Source organism: Marmota flaviventris, chromosome 9 (assembly GCF_047511675.1).
Source record: "Marmota flaviventris isolate mMarFla1 chromosome 9, mMarFla1.hap1, whole genome shotgun sequence".
In the NCBI taxonomy this organism is placed as follows: Eukaryota; Metazoa; Chordata; class Mammalia; order Rodentia; family Sciuridae; genus Marmota; species Marmota flaviventris.
In genome coordinates, this window is record NC_092506.1 from 9,210,034 (window position 1) to 9,228,897 (window position 18,864).

Genomic DNA, 18,864 nt, shown 5'->3' on the forward strand with positions numbered 1-18,864 from the left:
AAATTAATAAATCTGACAAAATAAACTATGGCATAAAAGTACTGTTTCCTTCCTCCCTGTCCCTTATACTTGTTTCCATATTTTGAAAACTTTAAAATCACTGTCACTATTTAAACTGAAACAGAATTTCAGTTACCAACAGTCAGCATTTACATTCAATATCTCATTTTCCTTTATTTTAACCAAGAATATTTATCAGTAACTTCTAGTGAAAATTCAGTCCTAACTAAGAAAAGCCATGCTCTATTCTTTACACAGTAATATCAGAAAGCTTTTTACTTTTGAGGTTCCAACATTCCTTTTCTAAAAAGGACAGATCATTGAAAGGTATATTTAGGGTCATGTGGAGATTACACCCACTGAAAGTCCACGGTTGACTTCTCAGAAAGCTCAAAGATCAGAATCATTCACAGAGTAATCTTTTAAGCAAGTTTAGTTGTCAGCAAGTAGAAGTCTCTTTGCCAAATATTTCTGTAGCTTTATTGAAACTATCTGCCTGCCTAAACCCATTATTCTGCAGCAGTGAGTCACAGCCCATCAAGGAGAAAGTTGAATGAGGATCAACACATTATAGGTCTTGGAAAAGGAAGCATTTTCTCTTTCCGAATTTGCCTTCATAAAGTGGTTCCTTAAGGTGATCCCCTGTTCAGCCTAAATGTCCTTTGAAGAGCTCCTGGATCAAGCTGGAGGCCTGGGGAGATTCCAAATCTTTCAGCTAGTTCTCTTTTGTATCACCAACCTCCTAACATACCCACATATTGTACTGGAGAATTTCACTGCAGCAATTCCTGATCATCGCTGCTGGGTCCAGATTCTGGACAATGACACTATCTCTGGTAATGAAACCAGAAATCTCAGCCAAGATGCCCTCCTGAGGATCTCCATTCCACTGGACTCAAACCTGAAACCAGAGAAATGCCGTCGATTCATCCATCCCCAGTGGCAGCTCCTCCATATGAATGAAACTGTCACCAACACAGCTGAGGCAGACACAGAGCCCTGTGTGGATGGCTGGGTGTATGACAGAAGCTACTTCCCCTCCACCATCATAACTGAGGTAAGGTGCCTCATCCAAATATACTGTTTGTATGATCAAAGAGTTTGGAGGTAATACCAAGAAAAAGCTTTCTTTATACATTTAGTCCTTCTGCAGGTAGCAATTGCTTATCTACTTACTCTTCGATGCTGTGGAGAATGTACAGTATTGGAGTTAATGAACTGAACAAACAAAACATATACCTATAATTATCATTTAATCTAGTGAGAAAGATCTGTAATTTTAAAAGTATTCAAATGTTACACTGTCAGTGGTTCTCAACACTTGCTGAAAAACTGACCCTGAGAGCAAATCTGGGCATAGGATCCAAACACTAATTTTTTGATGTTCTATAAGTGATTCAATGTGTGGCTGAGGATGAGAGATATTGTAGTAGTTGAAGTATGGACTGCTAAGAAAAGTCAATGGCAAGACCCTAAGTCACTTACATGATGAGAAAAAAAGATAGGGTTTTAAACATTTTTGGTAACTGTATTTTTATATGTTTTAATTATAGTAGCTGAAGAATGTGTGTAATGGAATAAAGAGAGTTGGCGGCCTGAAGCTAAATATGAATAAAGACATGAAGAAAAAAGGTGCAGAATATTGGAAGGTTATTAGGCAAGAGAGAGGCAAGTGCACTTGAAGGGCTAAAATAAGTGGAGGAAGGGTGACCAGGGGAGAGTGACTGTAGGTGAAGCTGGAGATTGGGCAGGATCCACAAAGCAGAGATCATATGTGGGAGTTTGCACTCTGTTTTCACTGACTGCAAAGATTTTAAAGGCTCAAAACCTTCTAAAACTCCACTGTGCTTTTTTATTTTCCTCCAGTGGGACCTGGTTTGTGAATTCCAGTCATTAAAATCAGTGGTTCAAACTCTGTTTATGACTGGGTCACTGTTGGGAAGTCTGATATATAGCCTTCTTTCAGACAGGTGAGTGTCACCTCACTTTCTTTTGGACTGTTGGTAAAATTAAGTATTCAGTACATACTTATTTCTTTATTCATGAAATCTTGACGAGGTCTCTGTGCTTTACACTGAACTGTGTACTGGACTCACTTTCTGACTCCAGGAAACTAAGTATTAGCGCTTAATACATACACTGGAAGTAAAAATTTGTTGTGAAAAATTAATTGTTCTGCATTAAGGAGGACAGAAAAGGGTATGTCTATCATACTAGTTTCAGGGAGCAATTTTCAGAGCAAATCCAGAATGTGAGGTGTATGATTAACAGTTAGTTCAACAAAGGGAAAGAAAGGAGAGTCAGGGAGAAGGCACTTCCATGATTAAAAGTATGTTCCTGGTCTTGGCAATATTCTGAACCATCTAGATCCTGTAAAATAAATGAGCATAAATACTTTTATACTGGCCATCATTTCACACATGCAGTGTAGGCACACATACAGAGGTAATCATCATTATAAAATCTGAATCTGAGGATTGAGTAGCACTGTGGCCCTGATGGGATGGTAAGTCACTGGACCTGTAACCTGGATGCTGGTCCTTGTGAAATGACTTTAATAGGTAACATTTGTAACCAGAAAAGTTAATTATTAAGAAGTTAGGAGGATGAAACTTGGAGGTGAGAAGTTTGTGGCTTCTAGCTCCCTGGCAGAGCTACAGAAGGCAGTCAACCATGGCTCTCATCCATGCATGTCTCCCACAGGAACACTGATGGGGGTGCTGATTCTGAAAGCCACCTAGTATTCTCAGTTCAAAATTGTGACTTTGAGCATACAACAGATAATTGGGTGCCTGTATGGCTTTCTAGATCAGAGAGTTCATTTTCCCCTGGTTTTCAAGTCTCTGTACTACCAATTTATACTGGAGAATGAATAAACAATACCATTAAGTGAAAAATACGAATAAGTAAGTTTTCTTTGAGCATAGATTCAGGTTACTATCCATAAACAGTAGAATAAAAATATACTATATTCATATAAATTTCTATTGAGCCACAAGAAAGAACAAACTACTGCCACATGCAATAACTGGAGCAACATTACATAACCCAGGACTACATAACACATGATTTCAAGTTCCATGAAGATCAAAGCATACAGAATAATATATGGCATTAAAGTTCATGATATTAGATATCTTTGGTGAGAATGGTGTCCAGGAGAATGTTTGAGAACAACAACTACTTCATGAGACTGATGTTCTATTGGTTTAGGACTGGTTAAATAGATAGAGTGGTTTTGTGAAAATAATTAAACTTGTAAACATTTGTTATCTACACTTTTATGTTTAATGTAAATTTCAGTGAAATGCTTAATAAGGGATGTAACAATGGTAGGGATGTGACTATTGGATTAGGAGTATAATTTGATAGAAGGCAATAGTAGCAGCTAGGAAATCAGTTGTAAAAGTATTAACTTTAGTACTGATGACAGAAATTTGTAAGATGGCCCTTTCAGATCTAAAGTAGTAAATGATGGAAGGCAGTAAAGAAACTTACTTTATTAATTATTTTACTTCACAAATTTAGGGAGTACATTAATTTGGTGTGTTTATATACATTAAATACATACAAACAGTGTGTAATTATCACAACAATATGGTTAATATTTCCATCACATTAAACATTTAAAAAATATATATAAACACATAATAATTGTAGTATGAAGTACTATGTGATATTTCATTATGAGTATACCATATATACTGACAAAATCCAGGTAATGAACGTTTATTTCCATCTCCTTATCAATATTTTGGTATACAGCTTTCAAGCTCCTCTATTCTAGTGATTCATAAAATATACTATAGGTTATTGTGAAGTATAGTCACCCAGCTTTGCTGTAGAACATTAGAATTTATTACTGCCATCCATTTGTTCTTTGGTGTCAATTATTCAACTACCTTCTACCCCCCCCCACCTCTCTCTGCTTCTAGTACCAGAAGTTATGGAGTTCAACACCCCTATCAAATGAAGGGACCTCTGCATTCCTGACAAATAACCACCCAGATTCTCTTAGAAAACTTTAGAGAATGTGCAGCTCACATTTACAGCTAGCATTTGACATGCGTTAATAACACACATTTCATCCACACATTATGTTGACCTGTGTCTTCTCAACCTTGAAAATTTTCTGCTTTTCTTACCCAGGTAATATCCAGTGATTTTCTGTCATACATGGAATAAAACCCTGAGTGTTTTTCAAGTCTTGCCATTCTGCGATATGGTTCCTGCCTCCCTTCATCACCTTGTCTACCTACTTCTCCATTCTCTGCTAGTCTTCAGAACATCTAGCTGGATTCTACCACATGGCATTTACGTTTTCTCTTCCTTCTGCCTATTTCTTTTCCCTGTACACTGTTCAGCCCCACTTCTAGGTACTCAGATTCAAATCTTACCTTCTGAAACATCTCTTCCCTGACTCCCTATTTAATGGTACCTCTACCCAAGTTACTCTTGTTGCAATTCCCAGCCTTTAAATTTAATGGGTGTGTGGGCTCTCTCTTGTCCAGCAAGGAGGTCCATAAAACAGGGTAGAGGACTGTGTGGCTGTGGAGTCACTAAACAAGATCTCCGGAGACCAAGCAGGAAGCAGGTCTGATTTTATTGCACAGTTACCATGTATTTATACTCGGGCAATAGCTAAGTAGATTACAGGTAGCCACCAATGCAATTTCTGATAACTGTCCTTGCAGCAACCAATTGAGGAGTGGGCCATGGAGCAAGCACAGGCCTCACACCTAAGTCCTCAAACTCAGATCTGTGCCTACAGGGTAAACAGTTTTCCACTCACATGCCTAGCATGAGGGAAGTGGCCTGCCACTCAAATGCCCTTAATGTATGTGATGTATGCAGTACTCCATGCATTTATCCCCACAAATGGGAATTTTATTACTTTGCCTTTTAAATGTCTTATTTCTCCACTGAGTGGTAACAAGGACCATTTTCAGCCTATTGAAGTATCCCAGAAGAAAATGATAGGAGTATAAAGTAAGTAAATATCATGGAGATGGAATGATGGAGATGGATTTGGGGAACGTTTTAAAAGTAGAGGAATCAAGAACTTCTGGAGATTAAGATTATTTTCCAACAGAGCAGGCCCAGCGGCCGGCTGAGGGGCAGAGCCGCCCCCCACCCGCCTCGCCTGCCAGGTAGGGGAAGGGTGACCACCGACAGAAAAGGCCCAGTGGCCCGCGGCGGGACAGAGCTTCCAATCACTCCTGCAAGGTAGGCAGGCCTGCGACCCTCCGGCAGAAGAGGAGCAGCCGCCTGCTGAGAGGCTGAGCCGCCCCCTCCCCCTGCGCCGGCATAGTAGAGGGAACTGTGACCAAACACAGAGCAGGCCCAGCGGTCGGCTGAGGGGCAGAGCCGCCCCCCACACCCCTCGCCTGCCAGGTAGGGGAAGGGTGACCACCGACAGAAAAGGCCCAGTGGCCCGCGGCGGGACAGAGCTTCCAATCACTCCTGCAAGGTAGGCGGGCCTGCGACCCACCGGCAGAAGAGGAGCAGCCGCCTGCTGAGAGGCTGAGCCGCCCCCTCCCCCTGCGCTGGCATAGTAGAGGGAACTGTGACCAAACACAGAGCAGGCCCAGCGGCCTGCTGAGGGGCAGAGCCGCCCCCCACGCCCCTCGCCTGCCAGGTAGGGGAAGGGGGACCAACGACAGAAAAGGCCCAGTGGCCCGCGGCGGGACAGAGCTTCCAATCACTCCTGCAAGGTAGGCGGGCCTGCGACCCACCTGCAGAAGAGGAGCAGCCGCCTGCTGAGAGGCTGAGCTGCCCCCTCCCCCTGCGCCGGCATAGTAGAGGGAACTGTGACCAAACACAGAGCAAGCCCAGCGGCCGGCTGAGGGGCAGAGCCGCCCCCCACACCCCTCGCCTGCCAGGTAGGGGAAGGGGGACCACCGACAGAAAAGGCCCAGTGGCCCGCGGCAGGACAGAGCTTCCAATCACTCCTGCAAGGTAGGCGGGCCTGCGACCCACTGGCAGAAGAGGAGCAGCCACCTGCTGAGAGGCTGAGCCGCCCCCTCCCCCTGCGCCGGCATAGTAGAGGGAACTGTGACCAAACACAGAGCAGGCCCAGCGGCTGGCTGAGGGGCAGAGCCGCCCCCCACCCCCCGCGCCTGCCAGGTAGGGGAACTGTGACCACCAACAGAAAAGGCCCAGTGGCCCGCGGCGGGACAGAGCTTCCAATCACTCCTGCAAGGTAGGCGGGCCTGTGACCCACCGGCAGAAGAGGAGCAGCGGCCTGCTGAGAGGCAGAGCCGCCCCCTCACCCCCGCGCCTGCAAGGTATTCGGAACTGTGACCACTATCAGAACAGGTCAGACCTGCAACCGAGAGACAGAACAGGCCCAGTGGCCTGAGGAAGGGTAGAGCCGCCCCCCCCCCCAACGCCTGCAAAGTAGGCAGACCTGCGACCCACTGGCAGTACAGCCCAAGAGGCCTGCAGAGGGGCAGTGTCGCTGCCTGCGCCTGCAAAGTAGGCAGAACTGCGACCACCGACAGAACAAGCCTAGCGGCCCGCAGAGGGACAGAGCCGCCGCCCACGCCTGCAAGGTCGGCGGACCTGCTACCGACTGGCAGAGCAGGCCCAGCGGCCTGCCGGCGTGGTAGGCACATTGCCCCAATTGGAGGAGGGGCAGAGCCGCCGCCCGCGCCTGCAAGGGAGGCTTTGCAACTATACAAGACCAATATAAATATATAGGGGAAAAATTCAATAGCACAACAGTTTCACCAAGTAGAAAGGAACGCGAACAGTATGAAGAGACAAGGAAAGAAAGGACCACAAGCATTGCAGGTCAACTCAACGTTAGAAGAGGTAATAGCTGCAGCTGATGGAATGTCAGATAAAGAATTCAGGATATACATGCTTCAGATGATCTGGAGTCTCAAGGAAGACATCAGACAGCAAAATCAGACAATGAAAGATCACTTCAACAATGAATTACATAAACAAATCCAAGAAGCAAAAGATCAACTATACAGGGAAATAGAGGTTATAAAAAACAAATAAACAGAAATCCTAGAAATGCAGGAAGCAATAAGCCAACTTAAAAACTCAATTGAGAATACTACCAGCAGAGTAGAACACTTAGAAGACAGAACATCAGACAATGAAGATAAAGTATTTCAACTTGAAAAGAACATAGACAGCTCAGGAAGACTGTTAAGAAACCATGAGCAGAACATCCAAGAAATATGGGATAACATCAAGAGACCAAATTTAAGAGTCATTGGGATACAGGAAGGAACAGAGTTTCAAACCAAAGGAATGAGCAATCTATTCAATGAAATAATACGAGAAAACTTCCCAGACTTGAAGAATGAGACAGAACCCCAAATCCTAGAAGCCTACAGGACGCCGAATGTGCAAAATCATAAGAGATCCACACCTAGACACATTATAATGAAGATGCCCAACATACAGAATAAGGAGAGAATTTTAAAAGCTACAAGAGAAAGGAAGCAGATCACATTTAGGGGTAAGCCAATCAGGATAACAGCTGATCTTTCAACACAGACTCTGAAAGCTAGAAGATCCTGGAATAACATATTTCAAACACTGAAAGAAAATGGGTTCCAACCAAGAATTGTTTCCAGCGAAATTAAGCTTCAGGATGGAAGATGAAATTAAAACCTTCCACGATAAACAAAAGTTAAAAGAATTTGCAGCTAGAAAACCATCTCTTCAAAACATCCTTGGCAAAACATTACAGGAAGAGGAAATGGAAAATAACAATGAAAACCAACAGTGGGAGGTAGGACACTAAAGGGGGGAAAATACTCAAAGTGGAAAACAAACCATGTTTAGTAACAGAAATAAACAAATATGGCTGGAAGAACAACCCATTTCTCAATAATAACCCTAAATGTTAATGGCTTAAACTCACCAATCAAGAGACACAGGCTAGTAGAATGGATCACAAAACAAGACCCAACAATATGCTGCCCAGAGGAGACGCATTTGATAGGAAAAGACATACATAGGCTGAAGGTAAAAGGTTGGGAAAAATCATATCACTCATATGGACTGCGGAAACAAGCAGGAGTATCCATACTCATATCAAATAAAATAGATTTTAAGCCAAAGTTAATCAAAAGGGATAAAGAGGGACACTACATACTGCTCAAGGGAACCATACACCAACAAGACATAACAATCATAAATATATATGCCCCAAATAATGGTGCAGCTATGTTCATCAAACAAACTCTTCTCAAGTTCAAGAGTCTAATAGACCACCATACAATAATCATGGGAGACTTCAACACACCTCTATCACCACTGGACAGATCTTCCAAACAAAAGTTGAATAAGGAAACTATAGAACTCAATAACACAATTAATAACCTAGACTTAATTGACATATATAGAATATAGCACCCAACATCAAGCAGTTACACTTTTTTCTCAGCAGCACATGGATCCTTCTCAAAAATAGATCATATATTATGTCACAGGGAAACTCTTAGACAATACAAAGGAGTAGAGATAATACCATGCATCCTATCTGATCATAATGGAATGGAACTGAAAATCAATGATAAAAGAAGGAAGGAAAAAGAATACATCACTTGGAGAATGAACAATAGGTTACTGAATGATCAATGGGTTATAGAAGACATCAAGGAGGAAATTAAAAAATTCTTAGAGATTAATGAAAACACAGACACAACATATCGGAATCTATGGGACACATTGAAAGCAGTTCTAAGAAGAAAATTCATTGCTTGGAGTTCATTCCTTAAAAAAAGAAAAAACCAACAAATAAATGATCTCATACTTCATCTCAAAATCCTAGAAAAAGAAGAGCAAAACAACAGCAAAAGAAGTAGAAGGCAAGAAATAATTAAAATCAGAGCTGAAATCAATGAAATCGAAACAAAAGAAACAATTGAAAAAATTGACAAAACTAAAAGTTGGTTCTTTGAAAAAATAAACAAAATCGACAGACCCTTAGCCATGCTAGCGAAGAGAAGAAGAGAGAGAACTCAAATCACTAACATACGGGATGAAAGAGGCAATATCACAACAGACACTTCAGAAATACAGAAGATAATCAAAAATTATTTTGAATCCTTATACTCCAATAAATTAGAAGATAGTGAAGGCATAGATAAATTTCTTAAGTCATATGATCTGCCCAGATTGAGTCAGGAGGATATAGACAACCTAAACAGACCAATATCAATTGAGGAAATAGAAGAAACCATCAAAAGACTACCAACTAAGAAAAGCCCAGGACCGGATGGGTATACAGCAGAGTTTTACAAAACCTTTAAAGAGGAACTAATACCAATACTTTTCAAGCTACTTCGGGAAATAGAAAAAGAGGGAGAACTTCCAAATTCATTCTACGAGGCCAACATCACCCCGATACCTAAACCAGACAAAGACACTTCAAAGAAAGAAAACTACAGACCAATATCTCTAATGAACCTAGATGCAAAAATCCTCAATAAAATTCTGGCCACTCGGATACAAAAACATATCAAAAAAATTGTGCACCATGATCAAGTAGGATTCATCCCTGGGATGCAAGGCTGGTTCAATATACAGAAATCAATAAATGTTATTCACCACATCAATTGACTTAAAAATAAGAACCATATGATCATCTCGATAGATGCGGAAAAAGCATTCGACAAAGTACAGCATCCCTTTATGTTCAAAACTCTAGAAAAACTAGGGATAACAGGAACATACCTCAATATTGTAAAAGCAATCTATGCTAAGCCTCAGGCTAGCATCATTCTGAATGGAGAAAAATTGAAGGCATTCCCTCTAAAATCTGGAACAAGACAGGGATGCCCTCTCTCACCACTTCTGTTCAACATAGTTCTCGAAACACTGGCCAGAGCAATTAGACAGACGAAAGAAATTAAAGGCATCAAAATAGGAAAAGAAGAACTTAAATTATCACTATTTGCAGATGACATGATTCTATACCTAGCAGACCCAAAAGGGTCTACAAAGAAACTATTAGAGCTAATAAATGAATTCAGCAAAGTGGCAGGATATAAAATCAACACACATAAATCAAAGGCATTCCTGTATATAAGCGACAAATCCTCTGAAATGGAAATGAGGACAACCACTCCATTCACAATATCTTCAAAAAAAAAATAAAATACTTGGGAATCAACCTAACAAAAGAGGTGAAAGACTTATACAATGAAAACTACAGAACCCTAAAGAGAGAAATAGAAGAAGATCTTAGAAGATGGAAAAATATACCCTGTTCATGGATAGGCAGAACTAACATCATCAAAATGGCGATATTACCAAAAGTTCTCTATAGGTTTAATGCAATGCCAATCAAAATCTCAACGGCATTTCTTGTAGAAATAGAGAAAGCAATCATGAAATTCATATGGAAAAATAAAAGACCCAGAATAGCAAAAACAATGCTAAGCAGGAAGTGTGAATCAGGCGGTATAGCGATACCAGACTTCAAACTATATTACAGAGCAATAGTAACAAAAACAGCATGGTACTGGTACCAAAACAGGCGGGTGGACCAATGGTACAGAATAGAGGACACAGAAACCAATCCACAAAACTACAACTATCTTATATTTGATAAAAGGGCTAAAAGCATGCAATGGAGGAAGGATAGCATCTTCAAAAAATGGTGCTGGGAAAACTGGAAATCCATATGCAACAAAATGAAACTGAATCCCTTTCTCTCGCCATGCACAAAAGTTAATTCAAAATGGATCAAGAGCTTGATATCAAATCAGAGACACGCCGTCTGATAGAAGAAAAAGTTGGCTACGATCTACATACTGTGGGGTCGGGCTCCAAATTCCTCAATAGGACACCCATAGCACAAAAGTTAATAACTAGAATCAACAAATGGGACTTACTCAAACTAAAAAGTTTTTTCTCAGCAAAAGATACAATAAGAGAGGTAAATAGAGAGCCTACATCCTGGGAACAAATCTTTACTCCTCACACTTCAGATAGAGCCCTAATATCCAGAGTATACAAAGAACTCAAAAAATTAGACAATAAGAGAACAAACAACCCAATCAACAAATGGGCCAAGGGCCTGAACAGACACTTCTCAGAGGAGGACATACAATCAATCAACAAGTACATGAAAAAATGCTCACCATCTCTAGCAGTCAGAGAAATGCAAATCAAAACCACCCTAAGATACCATCTCACTCCAGTTAGATTGGCAGCCATTATGAAGTCAAACAACAACAAGTGCTGGTGAGGATGTGGGGAAAAGGGTACACTTGTACATTGCTGGTGGGACTGCAAATTGGTGCAGCCAATTTGGAAAGCAGTATGGAGATTTCTTGGAAAGCTGGGAATGGAGCCACCATTTGACTCAGCTATTCCCCTTCTCGGTCTATTCCCTAAAGACCTAAAAAGAGCCTGCTACAGGGACACTGCTACATCGATGTTCATAGCAGCACAATTCACAATAGCTAGACTGTGGAACCAACCTAGATGCCCTTCAATGGATGAATGGATAAAAAAAATGTGGCATTTATACACAATGGAGTATTACTCTGCATTAAAAAATGACAAAATCATAGAATTTACAGGGAAATGGATGGCATTAGAGCAGATTATGCTAAGTGAAGCTAGCCAATCCCTAAAAAACAAATGCCAAATGTCTTCTTTGATATAGGAGAGTAACTAAGAACAGAGTAGGGTCGAAGAGCATGAGAAGAAGATTAACATTAAACAGGGATGAGAGGTGGGAGGGAAAGGGAGAGAGAAGGGAAAATGCATGGAAATGGAAGGAGACCCTCAGAGTTATACAAAAGTACATACAAGAGGAAGTGAGGGGAAGGGGAAAAATAATACAAGGGGGACAAACGAATGTCAGTAGAGGGGGCAGAGAGAGAAGAGGGGAGGGGAGGGGAGGGGAGGGGGGATAGTAGAGGATAGGAAAGGCAGCAGAATACAACAGACACTAGTATGGCAATATGTAAATCAATGGATGTGTAACTGATGTGATTCTGCAATCTGTATATGGGGTAAAAATGGGAACTCATAACCCACTTGAATCAAATTGTGAAATATGATATATCAAGTACTATGTAATGTTTTGAACAGCCAACAATAAAAAATTAAAAAAAAATAATTAAAAGTTAGTAAATCAAAAAAAAAAAAAGATTATTTTCCATTATTATAGAGCTGCTAGTGAGAGAAATGGAAGAATCAAAGAGGATATAAGCTTCTAACCCCAAAATATGACTAGACTCCAGACTTAATGCCACTATAGAAGATGGAAGACAATTAGAGAAGAAGTGGAGAAATGTGGTGGAGAAAATCAAGAAGTCTGTTTTTGACTTGCTGAGTGGAGGCTATTTGGCATTGTTTCAGTCAGCTTTTTTGGTGCTGTGACTAAAATACCCAACAAAAACAAATTTAGAGGCTCTTAGGGCTCACAGTTTCAGAGTTCTCAGTCCATAGGTGGCTGACTCCATTCCTTGAAGTATCATGGTGGAAGAATATGGTGGAGGAAAGTATGAGCCAGGAACATGGCACAAAAGAGGGAGGGGGAGAGAGAGAGGGAGAGAGGGAGAGAGAGAGAGAGAGAGAGAGAGAGAGAGAGAGAGAGAGAGAGAGAGAGAGACATAGAAAACACTCTCCTCACCAAGACAAAATATAATCTCCAAAGGCATACCACCAGTGACCTATCTCTTCTAACCACATGCTACTCAACTATAGTTACCACCCAGTTAATCCATTCAACTGGATTTATGCACCAATTAGTTAATATTCTCATAACCCAATCATTTCACCTCTGAAATTTCTTGGATTGTCTCACGCACATCAACTTTTTGGGAACAATACATGGCGGTGGGCACGGAGAGATCAAGTCTCTGACCTCTTCAGCTGTGCGGGCATAGGGAGTCTTAAACCATCTAAATGCTGTTTGCTCAGGATTACTAGGCAATGCTGAGCTGATGTGGATCTGGGGCGAACAGTTTGCACCTCTCAGAACACACACGGAGCCCAGATCGGCTGAATTCAAGCTCCCGTTTGCCTGCATCTCGAAGACAAACCACTGTGACTCAGCGCTAAACGATCCTGCTGAAACAACTGGTCGGCCCTTCTGAACCTGCGGAGGTAAATACCAACCGAGCCTTCATAGGCAGTGGCCACAGGATTGAGACAGGGCTTGGGAGAGCCAGTCAGGACCCACCCGTTGCATCGGTCACCCAGCAAAGGGAACGAACTGTCACCATTTGCATGGGATACCACCATGGCAGAAAACTGATGTCACAAGAATGTGGCGGAGGAGATAACCTCATTGAAACCCGCGGCGGCAGGTGTGTAACCCCCTAGCCTTCCCTCTCCACACAGCGGGGAAACCTCAAGGGCCCCTCCCAGCTCTCCCGTGAGCGCGAAGGTCAGACCGAGGGAATCAGGAGTGGCGCGGGACCCGCGGCGGGGGACCCCAGGCTACCGCTCCCACCAGTGCTGACAACTGAGGTCTCTTGCACCAGCTACTGGGCGCATGGCTACCGGAAGGCAAGCAAAATACGCTGAGGGTTCTCAGCCCCAAGCTCCACAAACTTAGGGTCTGAGGGAATGGCAAATAGGGAGATTGTGCCCAATCATTCAAGAAAATAGGGCTCCAGGGAGCAGCAGACCTGGCATGTAGCCAGTATTGTGGTGAGCATCACCGGTGAGTGGGGCCTGGCTGGAGGAAAAGTGGGGAAGTGACTAGACACAAGAAAAGGCCCTAGGCACTCAGTATTGGAGACCCGCCCAGTCGGGGAGGAGGAGCTGCTGCACAGTGATTGGTTCCTGTGTATTGAGAGGAGAAGCTTGGCCCAGTGGGCACAGCTCCACCTATTTGGAGAGAAGTTAATCAAACTCTAAGACTGCATTTTTTTAATTTAAAAAAATTATTTTTTATTTTTTATTTTTATTTTTTTTGATTATTTTTTTTAAATTTTTTTCTTTTCTACTTTTTTCTTTTGTCTTTTCATTTCTTTTCAATTTCCTTATTTCCCCTTCTTGAATTCTACCTGTTTACTCTCATTCTCTTTAGTGACTTCTTCCCTTCCCTTCTAATACCTTTCCTCCCAAGCATCACGATGCTGTTTACGTGTAATTTACTAAATATGTATAGGTCAAAGTTCTGAGGTGTTATATAGTGCTACCAAGTCCCTAGCTACCCCCAAATACTCCAGACCATTCTCCTGTTAATATCCGTTGTCAGTAGAGCAACCCTCCAAGGTTGCCAAGAGATACCACCCTCAATACCATCACATCATTTGACCTAAATAAAAGTCCCAAGACCAAACTGTAGACCGCTATATGCCATCAGAATCCGTACACAGTTTAGGAATTGAATGAATCTGCATTAAAGTGCAACAAAACTCATCGTCTCTAGTCATAGTCTCCCATCACAAAAGAGAGAAGCCAGAGACACACAAAACCAAATAAATTTATAGGAGTAAACAGTAACTCAGCAGTCAAACAGAACAAGAAGTAACATGAGCAGCATGAAAAAGCAAGGAGGAAAAGGAGTACAAACAATGCAGTGCAGCCTAAATATTCAGGAGGACCTAGAGGCATTAGAAAAATGGTCAAATAAAGAACTCAAGAAAAACCTTAGACAGATGGAATGGAATCTTAAAGAGGATATGAGACAGCAAATTCAAACAATGAAAGAACACATTGAAAATGAATTACATAAACAGATAAAAGAAGCAAATAAGCATCTTTATCAGGAGATAGAGATTATAAAAAAATCAAACAATAATTCTAGAAATGAAGGAAACTATAAACCAAATTATAAACTCAAATGAGAGTATCACTAACAGAGTGCAGCAAGTAGAAGCCAGAATGTCAGATAATGAAGACAAAATATATCATCTTGAAAACAGTCTAGCCAACTCAGAAAGGCTGGTAAAAAATCATGAGAAAAACATCCAAGATATATGGGATAACATAAAAAAACCAAACTTAAGAGTCATTGGGATAGAGGAAGGTATAGAGGTTCAAACCAAGGGAATGAACAACCTGCTGAATGAAATAATTATAGAAAACTTTCCAGAAATAAAAAAGGAAACGGATGTACAAATTGTAGAGGCATATAGGACACCGAGATATAAAATCACAGTAGACCAATGCCAAGACACATTGTTATGAAGATATTCAATATACAGAACAAAGAGAAAATATTAAAAGCTACAAGAGAAAGGAGGCAGATTACACTCAGGGGTAAACCAATAAGGTTAAGAATGGATTTTTCATCACAGACGCTGAGAGCGAGAAGATCCTGGAAGAACGTATTTCAAACACTGAAAGACAATGGATGCCAACCAAGAATTTTGTATCCAGCAAAATTAAGCTTCAGGTATGACAACGAAATACAAATCTTTCAAGATAAACAAAAGTTAAAAGAATTTGCAGCCAGAAAACCAGCACTGCGAAGCATCTTGAGCAAAACACTACACGAGGAAGAAATGAAAAACAATAACCAAAACCAATAGTGGGAAGTACCTCAGTAAAGCCAGAGGGCAGGGGGAAACCTAATCATGGAGAAACAAACCAAATTAAAAAAAAAGATAAATAATCAAACATGGCTGGAAGTACAAACCATATGTAAATAGTAACTCTAAACGTTAATGGCTTAAACTCACCAATAAAGCGACATAGGCTGGTAACATGAATTAAAAAAACAAATCCAACAATATGCTGCCTCCAGGAGACACATCTGTTTGGAAAAGACGTACACAGGCTGAAGGTGAAAGGTTGGGAAAAAACATACCATACACACGGTCCTCGTAAGCAAGAAGGGGTGGCCATCCTCATATTGAATAAAATTGACTTCAAGACTAAGTTAATCAAAGGGATAAGGAAGGACATTATATACTGTTAAAAGGAACCATTCACCAACAAGTCATAACAATTATCAATATTTATGCACCAAATAAGTGTGCTGCGACGTTCATACAACAAACTCTCCTCAAGTTCAAGAATCAAATAGACCACAACACAATAATTATGGGTGACTTCAACACACCTCTCTCACCATTGGACAGATCCTACAAACAAAAGTTGAATAAAGAAACTATAGAACTCAATATCACAATCAATACCTAGACTTAACTGACATATATAGAATATATCAACCATCATCTAGTGGATATACTTTTTTCTCTGTAGCACATGGATCCTTCTCAAAAATAGACCATATATTATGCCATAGGGCAACCCTCAGTAAATATAAAGGGGTGGAGATAATACCATGCATCTTATCTGATCATAATGGAATGAAACTGGAAATCAATGATAAAAGAAGGAAGGAAAAATCCTACATCACATGGAAAATGAACAATATGTTACTGAATGATCAATGGTTTACAGAAGACATAAAGGAGGAAATCAAAAAATTCTTAGAGATAAATGAAAATACAGACACAACATATCGGAATCTATGCGACACAATGAAAGCAGTTTTAAGAGGGAAATTCATCGCCTGGAGGTCATTCCTCAAAAAAAGAAAAAACCAACAAATAAGTGAGCTCACACTTCATCTCAAAGCCCTAGAAAAGGAAGAGCAAAACAACAGCAAATGTAGCAGAAGACAAGAAATAATTAAAATCAGAGTGGAAATCAATGAAATTGAAACAAAAGAAACTATTTTAAAAATTGACAAAACTAAAAGTTGGTTCTTCGAAAAAATAAATAAGATTGACAGACCCTTAGCCATGATAACGAAGAGAAGAATAGAGAGAACTCAAATTACTAACATATGGGATGAAAAAGGCAATATCACAACAGATGCTACAGAAATACAGAAGATAATTAGAAATTATTTTGAAACCCTATATTGAATAAAATAGAAGATAGTGAAGACATCAATAAATTCCTTAAGTCACATGATTTGCCAAGACTCAGTCAGGAGGATACACACAATTTGAACAGACTAATATCAATGGATGAAATAGAAGAAGCCATCAAAAGACTACCAACCAAGAAAAGCCCAGTACCGGATGGGTACACAGTGGAGTTTTACACAACCTTTAAAGAAGAATTAATACAAATACTTTTCAAGTTATTTCAGGAAATAGAAAAAGAGTGAGCTCTTCCAAATTCATTCAATGAGGCCAACATCACCCTGATTCCAAAACCAGACAAAGACACCTCAAAGAAAGAAAACTACAGACCAATATCTCTGAGGAACCTAGATGCAAAAATCCTCAATATAATTCTGGCGAATTGGATATAAAAACACATCAAAAAAATTGTGCACCATGATCAAGTAGGATTCATTCCTGGGATGCAAGGATGGTTCAATATACAGAAATCAATAAATGTTATTCACCCCATCAATAGACTTAAAGATAAGAACAATATGATCATCTCAATAGATGCAGAAAAAGCATTAGACAAAGTACAGCATTCCTTTATGTTCAAAACATTAGAAAAACTAGGGATAACAGGAACTTACCTCAACATTGTAAAAGCTATCTATGCTAATCCTCAGGCTAGCATCATTCTGAATGGAGAAAAATTGAAGGCATTCCCTCTAAAATCTGGAACAAGACAGGGATGCCCTCTATCACCACTTCTATTCAATATAGTTCCCGAAACACTAGCCAGAGCAATTAGACAGACAAAAGAAATTAAAGGCATAAAAATAGGAAAAGAAGAACTTAAATTATCACTATTTGCGGTGACATGATTCTATACCTAGCAGACCCAAAAGGGTCTACAAAGAAACTACTAGAAAAAATAAATGAATTCAGCGAAGTGTCAGGATATAAAATCAACATGCATAAATCAAAGGTATTTCTGTATATCAGTGACAAAACTTCTGAAATAGAAATGAGGAAAAACACCCCATTCACAATATCCTCAAAAAAAAAAACACAAAATACTTGGGAATCAACCTAACAAAAGAGGTGAAAGATTTATACAATGAAAACTACAGAGCCCTAAAGAGAGAAATAGAATAAGATCTTAGAAGATGGAAAAATATACCCTGTTCATGGATAGGTAGAACTAACATCATCAAAATGGCGATATTACCAAAAGTTCTCTATAGGTATAATGCAATGCCAATCAAAATCCCAATGGCATTTCTTGTAGAAATAGATAAAGCAATCATGAAATTCATATGGAAAAATAAAAGACCCAGAATAGCAAAAGTAACTCTAAGCAGGAAGTGTGAATCAGGCGGCATAGCGATACCAGATTTCAAACTATACTACAGAGCAATAGTAACAAAAACAGCATGGTACTGGGACCAAAACAGGTGGGTGGACCAATGGTACAGAATAGAGGACACAGAGACTAATCCACAAAGTTACAACTATCTTATATTTGATAAAGGGGATAAAAGCATGCAATGGAGGAAGGATAGCATCTTCAACAAATGGTGCTGGGAAAACTGGAAATCCATATGCAACAAAATGAAACTGAATCCCCTTCTCTCACCACATACAAAAGTTAACTCAAAAATGGACCAAGGAGCTTGATATCAAATCAGAGATCTGCATCTGATAGAAGAAAAAGTTGGCTCTGATCTACAGATTGTGGGGTTGGGCTCCAAATTCCTTAATAGGACACCCATAGCACAAGAGTTAATAACAAGAATCAACAAATGGGACTTACTTAAACTAAAAAGTTTTTTTCCCAGCAAGAGAAACAATAAGAGAGGTAAACAGGGAGCCTACATCCTGGGAACAAATTTTTACTTCTCACACTTCAGATAGAGCCCTAATATCAGGAGTATATAAAGAACTCAAAAAATTAAACAATAAGAAAATAAATAACCCAATCAACAAATGGGCCAAGGGCCTGAACAGACACTTCTCAGAGGAGGACATACAATCAATCAACAAGTACATGAAAAAATGCTCACCATTT

At 40.3% G+C, this 18,864-nt stretch overlaps 1 protein-coding gene across 1 annotated transcript in view; it reads left to right on the forward strand.

Moving 5' to 3' along the window:
• Window positions 1-655: 655 nt before the first annotated feature.
• Window positions 656-18,864, forward strand: part of LOC114100130 (steroid transmembrane transporter SLC22A24-like) — a 63,263-nt gene continuing 45,054 nt past the window's right edge. Inside the window, exons 1-2 of the mRNA XM_027944772.2 lie at window positions 656-1,057; window positions 1,867-1,970. Of these exons, the coding sequence (XP_027800573.2) occupies window positions 656-1,057; window positions 1,867-1,970 (506 nt within the window). The remainder of the gene's footprint in view (window positions 1,058-1,866; window positions 1,971-18,864) is intronic.